General features: G+C 52.0%; 6 protein-coding genes across 6 annotated transcripts; 1 reads left to right on the top strand and 5 right to left on the bottom strand.

The window, feature by feature from the left end:
• Positions 1-313: 313 nt before the first annotated feature.
• Positions 314-3523, bottom strand: LOS1 (pre-tRNA nuclear export protein; the record flags this gene model as incomplete). The annotated part of the gene is made up of 3 exons (XM_051726950.1): positions 314-828; positions 879-3462; positions 3512-3523. The coding sequence occupies 3 exons, from the start codon at positions 3521-3523 to the stop codon at positions 314-316; spliced, it is 3111 nt and encodes a 1036-aa protein (XP_051593375.1).
• An 815-nt stretch (positions 3524-4338) lies between these two features.
• On the bottom strand, positions 4339-5356 carry J4E82_000630 (uncharacterized protein; the record flags this gene model as incomplete). Its single annotated transcript, XM_051726951.1, has 4 exons — positions 4339-4527; positions 4576-4767; positions 4820-5040; positions 5095-5356. 4 exons carry the CDS (start codon positions 5354-5356, stop codon positions 4339-4341), a joined length of 864 nt encoding a protein of 287 aa, XP_051593376.1.
• Positions 5357-5704: 348 nt separating this feature from the next.
• Positions 5705-6334, bottom strand: J4E82_000631 (uncharacterized protein; the record flags this gene model as incomplete). The annotated part of the gene is made up of 3 exons (XM_051726952.1): positions 5705-5861; positions 5914-6198; positions 6288-6334. 3 exons carry the CDS (start codon positions 6332-6334, stop codon positions 5705-5707), a joined length of 489 nt encoding a protein of 162 aa, XP_051593377.1.
• Positions 6335-6545: 211 nt separating this feature from the next.
• J4E82_000632 (uncharacterized protein) lies at positions 6546-8350 on the top strand (the record flags this gene model as incomplete). Its single annotated transcript, XM_051726953.1, has 2 exons — positions 6546-6669; positions 6723-8350. 2 exons carry the CDS (start codon positions 6546-6548, stop codon positions 8348-8350), a joined length of 1752 nt encoding a protein of 583 aa, XP_051593378.1.
• Positions 8351-9302: 952 nt separating this feature from the next.
• On the bottom strand, positions 9303-11115 carry J4E82_000633 (uncharacterized protein; the record flags this gene model as incomplete). The annotated part of the gene is made up of 3 exons (XM_051726954.1): positions 9303-9890; positions 9944-10511; positions 10562-11115. The coding sequence occupies 3 exons, from the start codon at positions 11113-11115 to the stop codon at positions 9303-9305; spliced, it is 1710 nt and encodes a 569-aa protein (XP_051593379.1).
• Positions 11116-12499: 1384 nt separating this feature from the next.
• J4E82_000634 (uncharacterized protein) lies at positions 12500-13584 on the bottom strand (the record flags this gene model as incomplete). Its single annotated transcript, XM_051726955.1, has 2 exons — positions 12500-12531; positions 12582-13584. 2 exons carry the CDS (start codon positions 13582-13584, stop codon positions 12500-12502), a joined length of 1035 nt encoding a protein of 344 aa, XP_051593380.1.
• Between the last annotated feature and the right edge of the window lie 496 nt (positions 13585-14080).

Below are 14080 nucleotides of genomic sequence, written 5' to 3' on the forward strand. Positions count from 1 at the left end.
CGCGTACAATCGCGTCTCTTGAGGGGTGCCTCACCACAATATACGCCAACGACATTGTAACATACTAACATAGCCAAAGATCGCGAACATTGAATATATACAATGATGAAAAATTTATTTTGTAACAAAGCTCCACTACGAAATGCGAGCTAACTACTGGGGGTTATCACGGAAATCAAACTCGATGCCAATCCTTTTGGCGCCCGCTACGATGCAGAATGATGCCGCCTACATGATGGACAAATGTTACGCCAAACCCGCTGATGAATCCCATCTCCACACTATTCCTCAGATCCCAACTAGAACTCACAACCTACCCTCGGCTTGCAAGCATGCGATCCACGAACTGGACGTAGAAGTTACGCCATTCCTTCTCTTTTTTCGGTCCTTCAAATGAGCCGGCAAGAGTGCGCAGGTACTGGTCCGCACCATCGTCGCCCACTCCCATGCCACCGAGATCGCTCTTGAGGCGATCTACATAAGACTCGCCGACCTTCTTGATGATCTCATGTTGCAGGTTGGCAGTCTCGAACAGTACCTGCTTAGCCTGCGCATCTTTAGAGTTGAACCCTGGCGATGCCGGTATCGACCATGCTAACGGGGAGAACTTGTCTACGACGTAGTTGTCGAAACCTGGCAATGGTGCTTGAGCGGTGTCGGGAGATGTGGGTGTAGCGTTCGCGCCGGGCCCAACCTTGTCAGGCCCACCCCACACTGAGACCATACGAATAAGCACAAAGATAGCGAGGCGTGCGGTAGGGTAGTCGTGTGTATCGCGAGCGAATGTCTCGATGGATGAGATTATAGGCTCGAAAGTCGCTTGGTTCGCTACACAATATTAGCAGTGCTACTATATCTGCTCGATGAATTGGGCTTACCATTGCTAACGAACACAGATCCGAGACCCTGGTTGAGAACCACAACAATAAAGTTTAGGTACTCTCGACGAAGCTCAGCCAGCTGGATCTCATCATCTGTGCCTGAAGGGACGACCGCCAATGCTGTGAAAATGCGTTGCAATACTGGACTCATAACGGTATCCAAGATACCAGCGATCTCTGATTTGAAAGTGAAGATGACCTGGCCTAGGACCTTGAGGAACGTGCTGATCTCGTCCATAGAGGAACTGAGGGACAGAAGTCCTTCAATCCAAGAGGGCAGCTGTTGTAGTAGACGCGAACCAAGGACAGCAATCATGCGTGAGAAAGCAAAACGCGCAGCGTGACGAATAGACCCTGAGGAGTTGAGGGATTCGACAGCCACGAGAATAGCCTCAGATGCTTTCACAAACTCTTCTGCCACCTCGCTCTGTGGTACGGCGCTGTTGTTGTTTGATGGCACCCAATCAGAGTAGCCTCGAGCTAGCGTCCCTATGGCCATGATAATGTGGTGGATCTGGAGTATAGCCCGTTCATCGCCATTCCTCGCCTGAGGAAGAGTTTGCTGCATGTCGTTGAACAGAGGACTCATGATAGTCTGTGCGTAAAGCTTCTTGTTCTCCACGGAAACAGTGTTGGACGAGGCGATGCAGCCCACGGCCTCAAACAGGTATAACTGCGAGTTGAAAAGTGCATCTGCCGACTGATCTTCCTCGTCAGACGACATCTCGTCTTCTGAAGTATCAGGAAGTTCAGCCTTAATTGTGAGCAAGTCTCCAACCGCCTGAATAATGTCGTAGGACACGTTGCCTAGCTGAGCCCGTAGGTGCTTGACTAAGCGTTGGAAAAGATACCAAGATCGCGAGCGAACCTTGACATGTTGGCTGTGGGTAAGGTTGACGAAGTTCTCCAGGACCTTGGGAATGAGGTTAGGATTCTGTTCGAAGAACTGGTAGTAACGAACGCAGATCTCCATATACTGTAGCTGAACGGCGGGGTGTGGGTAGTTTGCTAGACCAGATTCAACCATGCTGTTCATCATGGTCACAAGCTGCTGAGCTGCGGCAGATGATGGCTCGCGTTTCGCGTACAGCCCTTGGTTCCTGACTGCTAATTCTCCGAACAAGTACATTTCGTACAGGGCCAATTCGAGATCGCGCCAGTTGAGCGACTGATCTCCCTGAGATAAGCGTCCGAATGTTCCGTTGACTAAGCGGCTAAGGGTCTCGATGTAATAGGGTTCGTCAATGGCGGTCACTGTCTGTTGCAAAACGTGGAGGCGTCTCCGGAGATCGAGAAACTCTGCCTCGTCTGTCTGCTCACCTTCCTCACCCCATGAAGCTGTCTCGTCGTACTTCATCTTCGCGATGATCGCATCCAGAACGGGTGGCAGTACTGCGGCGTACTGTGGAGGTATCGAACCAGATTTCTTTTGCAATTTGCGAAGGAACGTAAGAAGATCTGTGAGAGATGGAATGACAGTCGAACAGACTTCGTCGTATTGATCGGCGAAGAAACGCAAAAGGTAGGGAGTGAAGATGCGAATGAGATCGTCTGCGCGTTGCCGGATGTGCTCTTCGACAGCTTCGTTTTCCAAGATCTTTACGATATCGAATACGATGTTGTTTACGAGCTTAGCGACGGTCTCGGCAAGATCGTTGTCGTAATTCGAGCTGTTGAAGTCGGCCAAAGCTGGACTGCTGATGAGCTGACCAACGACTTCGGAGAGGTTCAGGAAAGTGATCAGTTCGATCTTGTCCGCTGGACTCATCTTCTTGCCCACAATTTCCGAAAAAGTATCGATTGCAGCATCGCGCACCTTTCCAGCGGCGCTCTCGGGGTCGCCGATTCCTTGCTGACCCGCCATTTCCAGGAAGGTTGTGATCATAGCTTGGTTGACGATCAAGTTGATGTCCGTCCAGCTGACCCAGCGCCCAATGGTCCTGAGGCACATCTCCACGAGATTCAAGTCTGTCTCCCTCCACTTTGCGAGTATTTCTTGCCAGGATAATGAGATCTTCTGCGCGTCTCGTTGTCGAATGAGGTCCTTCAATTCTGTGTTGCGCTTCTTCTCGTCGTCTGGTCGGGCGACTAACTGATCGGCAATCTCATCGTGAACCTGACCGAGCATACGCAGGTACAGCAAAGTCGTTGCTGTGTTGACGTTCCCGATGGTGGACTGGTCGCCAGCCAAGGACCGGAAGTCGTCGAAGAAGGACTGCCATGAAGAAGGGTATAGTGCTACAAAAAGATAAGTGACAGTCTGCATGAGCTTGTTCTGAATGTGGCTTGTGTCTGCAGCTCCACTGCCTGGTACGTAGGATGCGTGGATGTAACCCATCAGGGTATCCTTGATGTATGCAAGACTCTGCTCATCCAGACGATGCTCTTGGATGGCATTGTTTACGAGTTCGAGTGAAGTATGACGGACGAAGTCGGTCGGGCGAGGGTCGCGCGCGAAGAGTGTGAGGGCGGCTTGCCATGCGGAGCCTTCTGCGCGGAGCTGGTTCAAGTATTCGATAGCTTGGCCGCGTAGTTCCTGGCTCGACGTCGGGTTTGCTGCGATTTGTATGGCATTTTCGACCTTGAAAATCGTGAGTACATGATCAAAGAGAGGAAACAGCCATGCGTACCTGGCTCTCCATTTTGTCGTGTTTTCAGAGCTGAGCAAGCAGCGTTGAGTCACAGCTTGCGTCGTCGATGTGGTTGAGGCTATGAAGAGTACATCGGACGTGATGGAGTGGAACAAGAACTAGATTGGTGTGCTACCGAATCATGGAGCAAAGCGCGGGAGACTGCATCGTGGAAGCGTTACAGCGGTGAAGGCAGAGGCGGGGCACGAGGGGCTGACGTACGGCGTGTGCAAGGGTTTATGCGTGAAAGAAACTACGGTCAGAGCTTTAGGTTCTGTACTCTACACAATCAGATTGGCGGAAGAAAAAAGCAAAAGTGGTTCTGCGTCTTTGTCGAGGCGTGGGAAGCAAAAACAGCTGTGCAGTGACTGAAGTGGCAGCGCCAAGAGTCCATGGTGGGATGTCCGCACGCCCAATTTGATCGAGTGACACGTGCGCACGAGATTTTGATTTTGGAATGGCAGCCTGCTCGGTGAGTATTTCACCGACATTGTAGACCTGTCAATAAGACAGTGCGAGATTGGCAGCCTTTACGTACGTTGCGTCATACTAAGAATCAACTCTGCAAATGAAATGTGTTCTTCATCACTACTCTATGTCGACAGCTTCCATAGCCCATTACGTCGATCTCCCCATAATTGATACACAAGATTTTGGTGCCTAAAAGAGTAGGCATCAGCAGGACATGTGATCACCAATACGGCAGCAAAATTTTGCAACATGTGTACGAATTGGATTCTATTATGTTCTATAGTTTCTCTCTGATACCCGAACCGCTTCTGTCGTAGTGAGCAGTCTGCAGTGATAACAGTCGTCAAGCCGACTTACTACGCGTTCAGATGCTTCGCCGCCCACTCGACGTGGTCATCGGCAAATGTAGCCATGAAGTAGTAGCTGTGGTCGTAGTCGGGCTGCATACGTAGTTGAATGCCCTTGTCGTTGCCAGATTCCTTAGCTGCCTTGACGAAGTTCTCTGGAAGTAGTTGGCCTTGCTTGTAGAAGTTGTCTCCGGTGCCCTGGCCTAGTCAGTAACATACTTTAGCACTGTCTTTTGGTATACGCACCACGTCGATGAGCACCTCCAGAGGACCCTTCCATTGCTTTACCAGCTCTGACGCGTCGTGCTCTTTCCACTTTTGTTGCTGGTCTTCGCCAAAGTATCCCTTGAATGCCTTCTGACCCCACGGGCAGTTGATAGGGTTGGCGATAGGGGCGAATGCGGAGACGGACTTGTACATGCCAGGGTTCTTGAGGAACTATCGTTGATTGTTAGTGAAGTCCTTTGGAACAGGTTTACAGTAGACCGACCAATGTCAATGCGCCGTGACCACCCATGCTGTGCCCTGTGATGCTGACTTTGCTCGAGTCGAGTTCTTTGAAGGATGAGAACAACGCTTCAGGAAGCTCCTTGGTGATGTAAGAGTACATCTTGTAGCCCTTCGACCATGGGTCCTTGGTGGCATCGACGTAAAAGCCTGCGCCAGATCCAAAGTCGTATGCTTCATCTTCACCTTCGATCTGAAGACCTCCTAGCCAGTGGGTTAGTCGGGTACTCGGAACTTGAATTCACAGAAAAGACGCACTTGGTGATGTGTCGGGGTATACGACGGCAATGCCGTGCTTAGCTGCGCCGTGCTGGAAGAAGCCCTTCTCTGAGCAGTTGTTGCCGGTACATGTGAGTCCAGAGAGGTAGAACAGAACGGGGACCTTGGCTCCGGACTTGAGTGCTTGCGGAGGTAGGAACATGTTAAGCTCCATGTCTGTGTTTGTGCTCTCGGACTTGTGCTTCAACTTGAGAAGCTTGCCCCCAAAGGAGGCAATGGTACCTGTGGTTTCGAAAGACATATTGGACAGTGTGGAATAGCGGGAGAATCGTGTAGGAGGCTGAAATGCAGATACAAGTCGAGGGGCCCTTGGAAGTTTTGTGAGCAGGCGCATTGGGTGACGTTGTGCCTGGAATTAGTGCGGGGACAAATAGCTATGTCAAGCTACCCCACCTTCCTCTAGACTTTTGGCTTGTTACAGGAATGTTATCCGCGGATCCGCACATGCAACGGACAAGGCTTGGAGTTAACGGAGATCGGGTGAGATTCGGGATATAATTGCGCAACCACTTAGAGACTCCTTTCGCCGATATGCCCCATATTTAGCCAAACAAAACTCCTTATCAGATGCAACCAAACACTCAATATCTCATGTCAGAAGCTCTTCACAAGTCCAGTCCTCGTAGTATCCATCAGGCAGATACCGCCGTACAACGAGCGGGATCTTTTTCTCTTGCAGCTCTTTCGCAGCAATCTGCAGAGGGTCGGTCATTCCTTCCACGTCAATCAACACCGGAGCGTTACCACTGCGACGTTGTTAGTCTTTGCGCGCCTTCCTTTCGTCAAGCTGTAGCCTACCTGATTTGAAGCGCCCTTGTACCCAAGACACGCGCCTTCTCGTACTTTGTCATGTATGGAGTGGTTGTGCGCTTGTCGTTAGGAACCTTCTTGTCCTTTTCGCTCGTGACTGTGTTCTTGGATGCTTCTTTGGCAGCAGCAGCCGCGTTGGCATCGCCTGATACTACTACGTTGTCGTCGTTGGGGTCGGCGTTGTCTGGGTCTTCACCACCGCCAGGCTGGTCGTCTTCGTCGTCCATGAGATCGGGCTCGGCTTCCTCGTCGAACTCGATGAGAGGCTCGTCGCTGTTCAAGTTAGACTATGTTGGAATATCTTCTGCCAGACTCCAAGTAGTGCACCTGGTGAAGGAAGCATGGAGATAGAATCAACATACACATCACCGGCACCGCCATCGTAGTCGTCACCGCCGTAGTCGGACATTGTTGCAGTCGATGTAGGGTTTATGCGTAGGTGTGTCTTGTGAAGTTGTGTGGAGGATTACGCGTGAAAGATGGGGTGCACTGTGTATGCCTGATGCGATGCGACGGTAAAGAAAGTTCGCGATCAGAAATCGCAGGGGTCGGCGTCGGCGTCGGCGCTAGCGCAAGAACTCTTGGCGTCCGAAAAATACAGTGGACCTTGAATATCGTCCATGGTTCTCCGCATCCTTGAGCCGCTTGTCATAAACAACCCGCAAGTTGTAGGCATCGCTATGGCTCCGAAACGGAAACCCACAGAGGACATTGGAACGTTGCCGCAGAAGAGGTCTCGCAAAGGTATGACAACCCAACCACCATGACGTTGTCACCAAAAGCTAACATTCCCGGAGGTGCTGCGGAGAAGACTGCCGAGCAGGATTATGCTTCAGACGATTCAACCGATTACAAGGTCAACTACACCGACAACGGCACGTTAAGGGCTGAGAGCGAGGCTCGCCGCGCTTGGAACTATGTGTGTCCAACCTGCTCGCAACGCTTCAACCGACCATGTCGCCTCGAGACGCACATGCGAAGTCACAACAAGGAGCGACCGTTCGTCTGCACCGAGCCCGGCTGCGACAAGACGTTTCCACGAAAAGACCACTTACAGCGCCACCTAAAGAACGCCCATAGCGACCCGGCAACCGAGCGAACGTTCACATGCGATTGGAATGGGTGTGGCAAGAGTTTCACCTCCAATGGCAGGCTCCAGAGGCATCGAGACGTCCACGAGTCCAAGTTCTACTGCACCGACTTTCCACCGTGCAACGAAGCGTTCAGGAAGGCGAAGGCGTTAGAGGCACATATCAAGAGTCAGCACCTGGAAGTCAAGCCCTACACCTGCCCTCGTGTGGATGAAGAGACAGGCGAGAGATGCACGAGTGGCTTTCAGACTGAGGGAGCATTGCAGCGGCATATGCAAAGGGCACACGCATACACGCAAGAGCAGGGTCACTTCTGCATGCTATGCGTGACTGGTACGGAACCGGAAACAATGCAGACCGAGTCTGGGGAAACAGTCACAGTTCCCGCGCAACTTCCGTCATTCGCTACGAAAGAAGAGCTAGAGGCGCACACGAGTGAGTGCCACCCACCTGTGTGTGCAGAGTGCGGCCAGAAGTTCAAGACTGCATCCAATCTAAAGACGCACTTCGACACAGCACATGGCGACCCACAAGAACAATCGCAGTATGCTTGTCCCAGACTAGGCTGTGAGAGTGTCTTCAACCGGAAACACAACCTCACTGTCCATATCCAGACCGTCCACGATAAACAATTCAAGTACTCGTGTACATCAGATGCTCTGCAGAATTCCAAACACGCAGATCTGAAAGCCTGGAATGGCGAGAATGCATGCGGCGCTTCCTTCAAAGCGAAGTCGTCTCTCGATCAGCACGTACGGACACACCACCTTGGTCTCGGCAACCGCAAACAGTTGCGAAAAGCTGCAAAGTCAAAGAAGAAGTCAGAGCCCTCGATGCTGACCATGCTTACTGGAGTTGGCTATGAACAAGGCCGAGAGATCCCTTGTTTGGTCAAGACATGTGAGTATCGCTTCTACATGGACCGTGATCTACGACGTCATCTGCTCGCCGAACACAACATCCCCGAGGATGAGATTGAGGAGATGATTCAAGAGCGTGACGCCATTAGTGGAGGACAGTTCTGGATTGGTGGTTTCGATGATTCGATGAATATGTTCGACTCTGTTACGCCAAGCATGCCAGAGACGCCGGTTCAATATTTCATGGAAGGTAACACCTCCGTGCTACCTTACCCTGATCCTAAGGCCATGGATGCACATCATGGCTTCTTTGACCAGCAGTTCGATCAGCTCTCACTTCTAAAGGACGATAATGAGATGGATGTAGCAATGGGCTTGGATCATCTGCCACCAGCTATGGATGCCCAAGAGGGCTTGCAATGGGATATGCTAGCTCCAGTCGAGCAATACAACAGCGATCTCACTCGGGGCTGAGATTTTATCGTCGGCCGCGACTGCTGCACGACCGGCATCAAAAGCCAATGGGCATTTTGGAAGGCTGTCTGGAGGATAGTGATGTTTCTACGAGTTACGATCTAGCATGATACCCATATAGCAATCTTACATTTTCGATTACTTGCAACTCTCTTCTGCTACCCTCGCAATGACGCCATGAATTCTGTTTGCAGTTCACAATGTTATGTCAGAAAAAAAAAGCCATCTTTCGCACATGCCTGCGGGAACCAATACTCACACCATAGCATAATAAACGCATATTTCCTCTTTCGGTCAGCTTCATGCCAAGCCGTCGATTCTAGTGAACGACGTTCGTTCGCTATTTAATCGCCGTAGGGGCGGGAAAATGCTCCGCAAGGGCGGAGAGCTGCTCCGAGCGACTGGCTTGCTAACACTAGTCCGTCTAGACTACCACACCACCACCTCGCTCGTAGCAGCTTATGCAGACAGTCTGGAGCTTGGGCCGCCTGCACCCCACCCAAAAGATGTTCCCAACTGTCAGGGTGAGCCTTCTCTGCACCCAAAAGTCTGGGTCACTACGCAACTGGGACCCGGAACGTGGTGTAGTGATCTCAAGCTTCGTCGTCGACGGAGTTTCAGTACAACATAACATTGTATATCTAGCTATCCAACCAAACGAGATTTTTGGTCTGTTACATGCGGAATCTAGCATATTATATCCGAGAAAAAGATGGAGGAAACGCGTGTTCGTGTGCGCAAAGGGGTATATAGTCGCGAAGATACAAACCCGCCAATGCAGCAAAGAATGGAAGATGATTCCATGTCGGCGCCTGTGCCCGATATAACGCCACGCTGTAAGACGATAACAACAATGATGACGACGCCCAGAGTGAAGCCACTTTGGTAACATCAAAAGCGGAATCTGAGAAAGAATATGTACGAGAACCTGAGGGGAAGACATGTCGCAGCCTCAAGCTGCAGCCTTGACATATCGAGCAAGCGAACTTGCTTCGGGTATGGAAATGGCATGATCCGCTTTGCGAGACGGCCAGTCCTCATGTTCGAGTTCCGCCGTCAGAGTCGTGTTGTGTTGCGCTTCCCAGTCTCGTCGCCACATCTCAAATTTGAGATCCCACCTCTGCAACAGCCTCTTTCGTCTCACTTCAATGACTGCGTCAAGCCTCTCCAACTCTTTCTGATATTCAGCCTCTTTCCTGATTTTTTCATTTTCATGATCTACAAGTAGTTGTTGCAGCTCTGCTTCCTGCGTTTCTATCCTTCGTTTTGTGTCCAGCTCTTGCCTTGCCCGTAAGACATTGATCGCACTCGCGTGCTTTCTTGGGAGATCCTGTTGAATCATTCTTTGACGATCTAGCTTCTTGAAGTCTTCTTCTGACACAGTATGCGCGCGCTCCTCATCGTTTCTTGTACCCAAGCAGTAAGCCTCGATATACTTTAATGCTGTTGCTACGTTTTGTGTTTCCTGGGATTGCGCTTTCAGAAGGTCATGTTCAGCGAGGAGCTGTCGTTCTTCTAGCCGCTCGAGGTCCTCGTTGTGCTGCAGAGGTTTAGTCATCTGACATGTATCACGATAGTTCGATTCACACATACCTTTTCAGCTCGCTCCTCTCTCTTGATCCTATATTGCGCCTCTAGAAGCACCATCGAGCACCGATGGTACGTTGACAAAGCTTTTCTCTGATTGCACTCGAAAGAAGAAACACGTTCAAACTGCTCCTTTTGTTGTGTCCTGAAGCTCTTGAAAGCCTCGTTCGCCAACGCTGAGTCAATATTGATCGCCTCGTGCCGGCTGCGTCTGGCTGGGACTTGCGCCAAAGCGGAAGGCTTTTCTGAACTTGAAAGATTCTTGGTTGGATGTGGCGGGTCGGCAGTTGATATTGCGATCTCACAATAGCCAGAGTCACGGAAAGCGGAGTCGGACAGGTCGACAGCATGATCCATAGCAGGCTTAGTCTCTTCTTTCGTCTGAACGATCTCCAATACTGAGCGCGGTATTACGCTTCCACAGCACTCGGGCATAACATGTGAGCCTCTCTTTGACGCCTCCTGTATATGCGCGCGGATATCGTAGTCAGACAACGTGTGACCGCATGCCAGCTTTGCGCCTCGTGGCTTGCTGTGGTGTCCATGGTGTGAGGCCGACGTAGTGCAAGTGCTACTGGAAAGATTTTAGCAAGAGGATTACAATATTCACTGACCCTGACATACCCCGAGTCTCTTCGGAACATGGAGAAGATGGCGGAGCTACGTTTCTTCCGCGAGTGCGCTTGCCGTGACGATGTCGAGCTAGAAACGACAGAAGGAGCGATGGACAGTGTCGATGATTGCCTTGACTTGAAGTCACACTCAGGACGTTCAGCGACGGTTTTAGTGTTCTCGACAATACATGTAGGCTGTGGAAGCGTTGCGGGCACTCTCTTCGTGGTTGAGCCGTCGCTAGAGAATAGATGGTCTCTTGATGTCCGGGAAGGCGCCGAGGTGAAGCTTGTTGACTGTGTTTCCTGGGAGTGAATTGAGCGGGAACTCCTCTGATCGCTGTCCAACGTCATAGTCGAGATTGCACGAGAAATGGTTTTGGGCGGGGGTACGAAGCGATAAGGATCCGGGATACCGGATTCGCGAGCAAGCAGGGCCAACTCAGCGTCGAGATGGTCTTCATTCTGATTCATAGGCAGGCCCAGGGCTTCGGAGAGATAGACAGCATCGTCGAATATGGGAGCCGTGCCGAGGGCGGCGGTTTCGTCCCATATGCGGTCGGGCATTGCGCCGGAGCGCGCATGCACTTGCCTGTTGGTTGATGTCAAGAGTTCGCTACCAAGACATGCGGGCGGCGGCGAAGGGGTTGTGTCTCTTTGCGTAGGACAGAGGCGTCAGAGGCGCAAGGGCCGGCACACACAATCTTGGGCGACTAACGGAGGGGTGCAGCAGAAACAGGGCGGATCAGGTGTCGAGGTCGCAAGTCGGTGTGAGAGTGTGGTTGACATACGGATGGAAGGAGAGGGCGCTAGTGAGATAGAAGACGCCCACACGCCCACTCTGCAGCAGGTGGATCATCTGCTGATGCTGCATTCAGCATGTCGCTTGCATGCCATCCCACTCGCCCGAATCCAAAATGACATCTGTTCAAGGCCGCTAATGAGTTTGCGCCCGTCAAACTAACGCAGCTATCCGGCCGATGTTGCGCCGTTCTTTTCGTCATGTCGCACTTCCCAGCTTTCGCACCGCCAATGGGGCGACCTAGTGACGATCTAACAACCGTTGTTATCACCTCCGGCCTCTCCTGGAGGTGGCATGCATAGTTCGGCGCCTGTCAACCGTCTTCCTACGACTCATAGCGGTGTAGCCGGAGTACTTACCCGGTAGTTCACCAAGTGATTGACGTATAGCTTCGGCATTGCAGCTTAGTTCCCACCCGTTCCGACGTCAAGACTGGTCGCGCTGATGTACATACTAGCGGCGGACATTGGGGGCATCCTTGAGTCACCGGTCATATGTACTTTCTTTGCGACGTTGGTGATACGGCGCAAAGACTTTTCCACAGCGAGCAGCCGTAAATGTGGATAACCGCGCAGTTTGGTTTCATCCCATGGTCGATCGCACCGTTGCCTTGATCGATGACGCATGTGGTGGTGATGATCTTCGGCGCGTACTCCCGTCGAGCAAAAGCAGATGTGCACCCGTCACAGCACTCTGTTGAAGACATGTTCAAATTCACAAAAGAATAAAAGCTGTCCATTCCGAGCATCGTCGCAATGATGCTGCTACTACTCTAAGCGACCATGTACCGACCCGCATGTTGTACATATGCAGCCAAGGCCCGCAAGTGAAGATCGGATAGTGCACAGACATGGATCGGGCTACTGGATACATAGACCCCCACATTCGGGATAAAAAGTCTCAAGGTGTTGCACGTGAAAGAGAAATAAGCTTCATTAATAGTGACTTAACCGGCCTGCTCATGACGTAATGGTGTTCATGGGAGCGTAGGTACAAAAGGAACAAACGATAAAAAGTATAGATACAAGTGAAAAAGAGTGCAGCGTTGTATGCAACAGCTTCTCTACCAGGACGATGCCAGACCGAGCTGGTGATGGTGCCTCTAGTCTTCCTGAACGCCGGAACATGCCATAACATTGAAGCGCAAATCTATCCGGAAATGAGTACCCAGAGTAAAAAGACTGCGCCTTGTTAGCTTTCTGATCATGCATTGGAGATGGAAGACACGTACAAATCATTAGCACACCGAACATCTTTGCAACAAGCCACCTGTTACCCTGCACACGGCTCCAGTACTTCATCAATTCGCGTTGGGCACCCTCGACATTGTCTACAACGTCCTCAGTGTTGGCGTCGATACGCTGGATCTGCTCTCCTTGTTCAGATACCATCTGGGCGAGCTGACTGAAGATGCCTCCTAGCTCTTGAATGGTAGACTCTATCGACTCGATTGCCCGTCCTCTCTCTTGAATGTATGCGTTCTGGGGCTGAGCTTCTTCCATCAGCAGCATCTGTGCATCCGATTGGGGACCGCCTCGCGTCAGAGCCGACGAACCGGAAGGCTCGAGCGAGAGCAGGTCTTGCTGCACTGCGCTAGTATTGCGGCCAAAACCTCCGGGAGAGCGGCCTCGCTGGGGTGTTTGGTATAACGGGGAATCGGTCCTGCCTGGCTCGAGGCTGCTGTGGGATTGCTGGGCAGCTGTTGACAGAAATTGTTCGGTGCGCGACCGCGATGCCTGCATGTTCTTTGTCCGCACTTCGAGGACATCCTTGAAGTTCATTCCCACGTTTTGTAGTTTGTCTTTTAGCAGTCCCACGACATTGCTGTTGTGCTCTCCCTCTTGATCCACACCAGGTTTCGACTTGGGGTGTTGCTTGGAGTTCATCTGTTGGAGAGCCTGCACCTGGCCTGACAGGGCGGTCATATCTTGCTTGATGACAAAAGTGAGCTCGTCAAACTCGACGGGCCGATCGTCAAAAAGCGTCTTGCGCTTGGCCAGCTGTGAGAGGCGCTCGAGCTTCTGCATGGTGCTTGCGACACCTCGGGCAACGTCTGCGGCATTGCGCGCAAACTCGGAGCGTTGACGCCGTGGGTTGGCATTTGCCTGTGCCTTCTCTTGCTGTGTGAGGAGCGACTGCCGTTGCGCGCCCGTCTTGGATTGTGCCTGCCGTCGCTGAGCCTGCGCAAGAATAGAGCGGAATTCGTCGGTGCGGTCCTGTATCGATACGGCCATGGCGACGGTTTGTTGTGTTGTGTGTAAGCGGAAAAGGGGAGGCGCACACCACCTGTCGGCAGAACAGCGAGGCTGTGCGGATGCGGATGCGCTGGAAGGGTGGAAGTTGCACCGGGGTAGAAGACGGATGTGCGCTCAGTTGGTGGAATGCTCAAGCCGCGTCTCTCGTAGTATCAGGACAGCAATGGCAAGGCCGAAGGGTGTTCTGATCCGACGCGGAAGTCTGCCCGGGTACGTGGCGTAGGGGAAATGACTGCGGTCACTAGTTTTCACTCTAGCGTTGGACGGGATTTCGGGGGACGCAGACGTGCGTGCTGGTGGATCGAGTTGTCCGTGGGGGGAGGTCGAGCAGCAAAAAGTGGAATATGTTGAGGGTTGAAGCGCGGGCTGGGGTGAATTGGGGAACGTGGCCCATGTCACGTCCTAATTTAGGGCTGTCGTCTGCGCCACACCTGACGGGGCTGCAATCCGATAGTGGCACTGGCCTTTGAGCCGT

This window comes from Alternaria postmessia (assembly GCF_024291825.1).
Source record: "Alternaria postmessia strain BMP 2775 chromosome Unknown scaffold_2, whole genome shotgun sequence".
Classification (NCBI taxonomy): domain Eukaryota; kingdom Fungi; phylum Ascomycota; class Dothideomycetes; order Pleosporales; family Pleosporaceae; genus Alternaria; species Alternaria postmessia.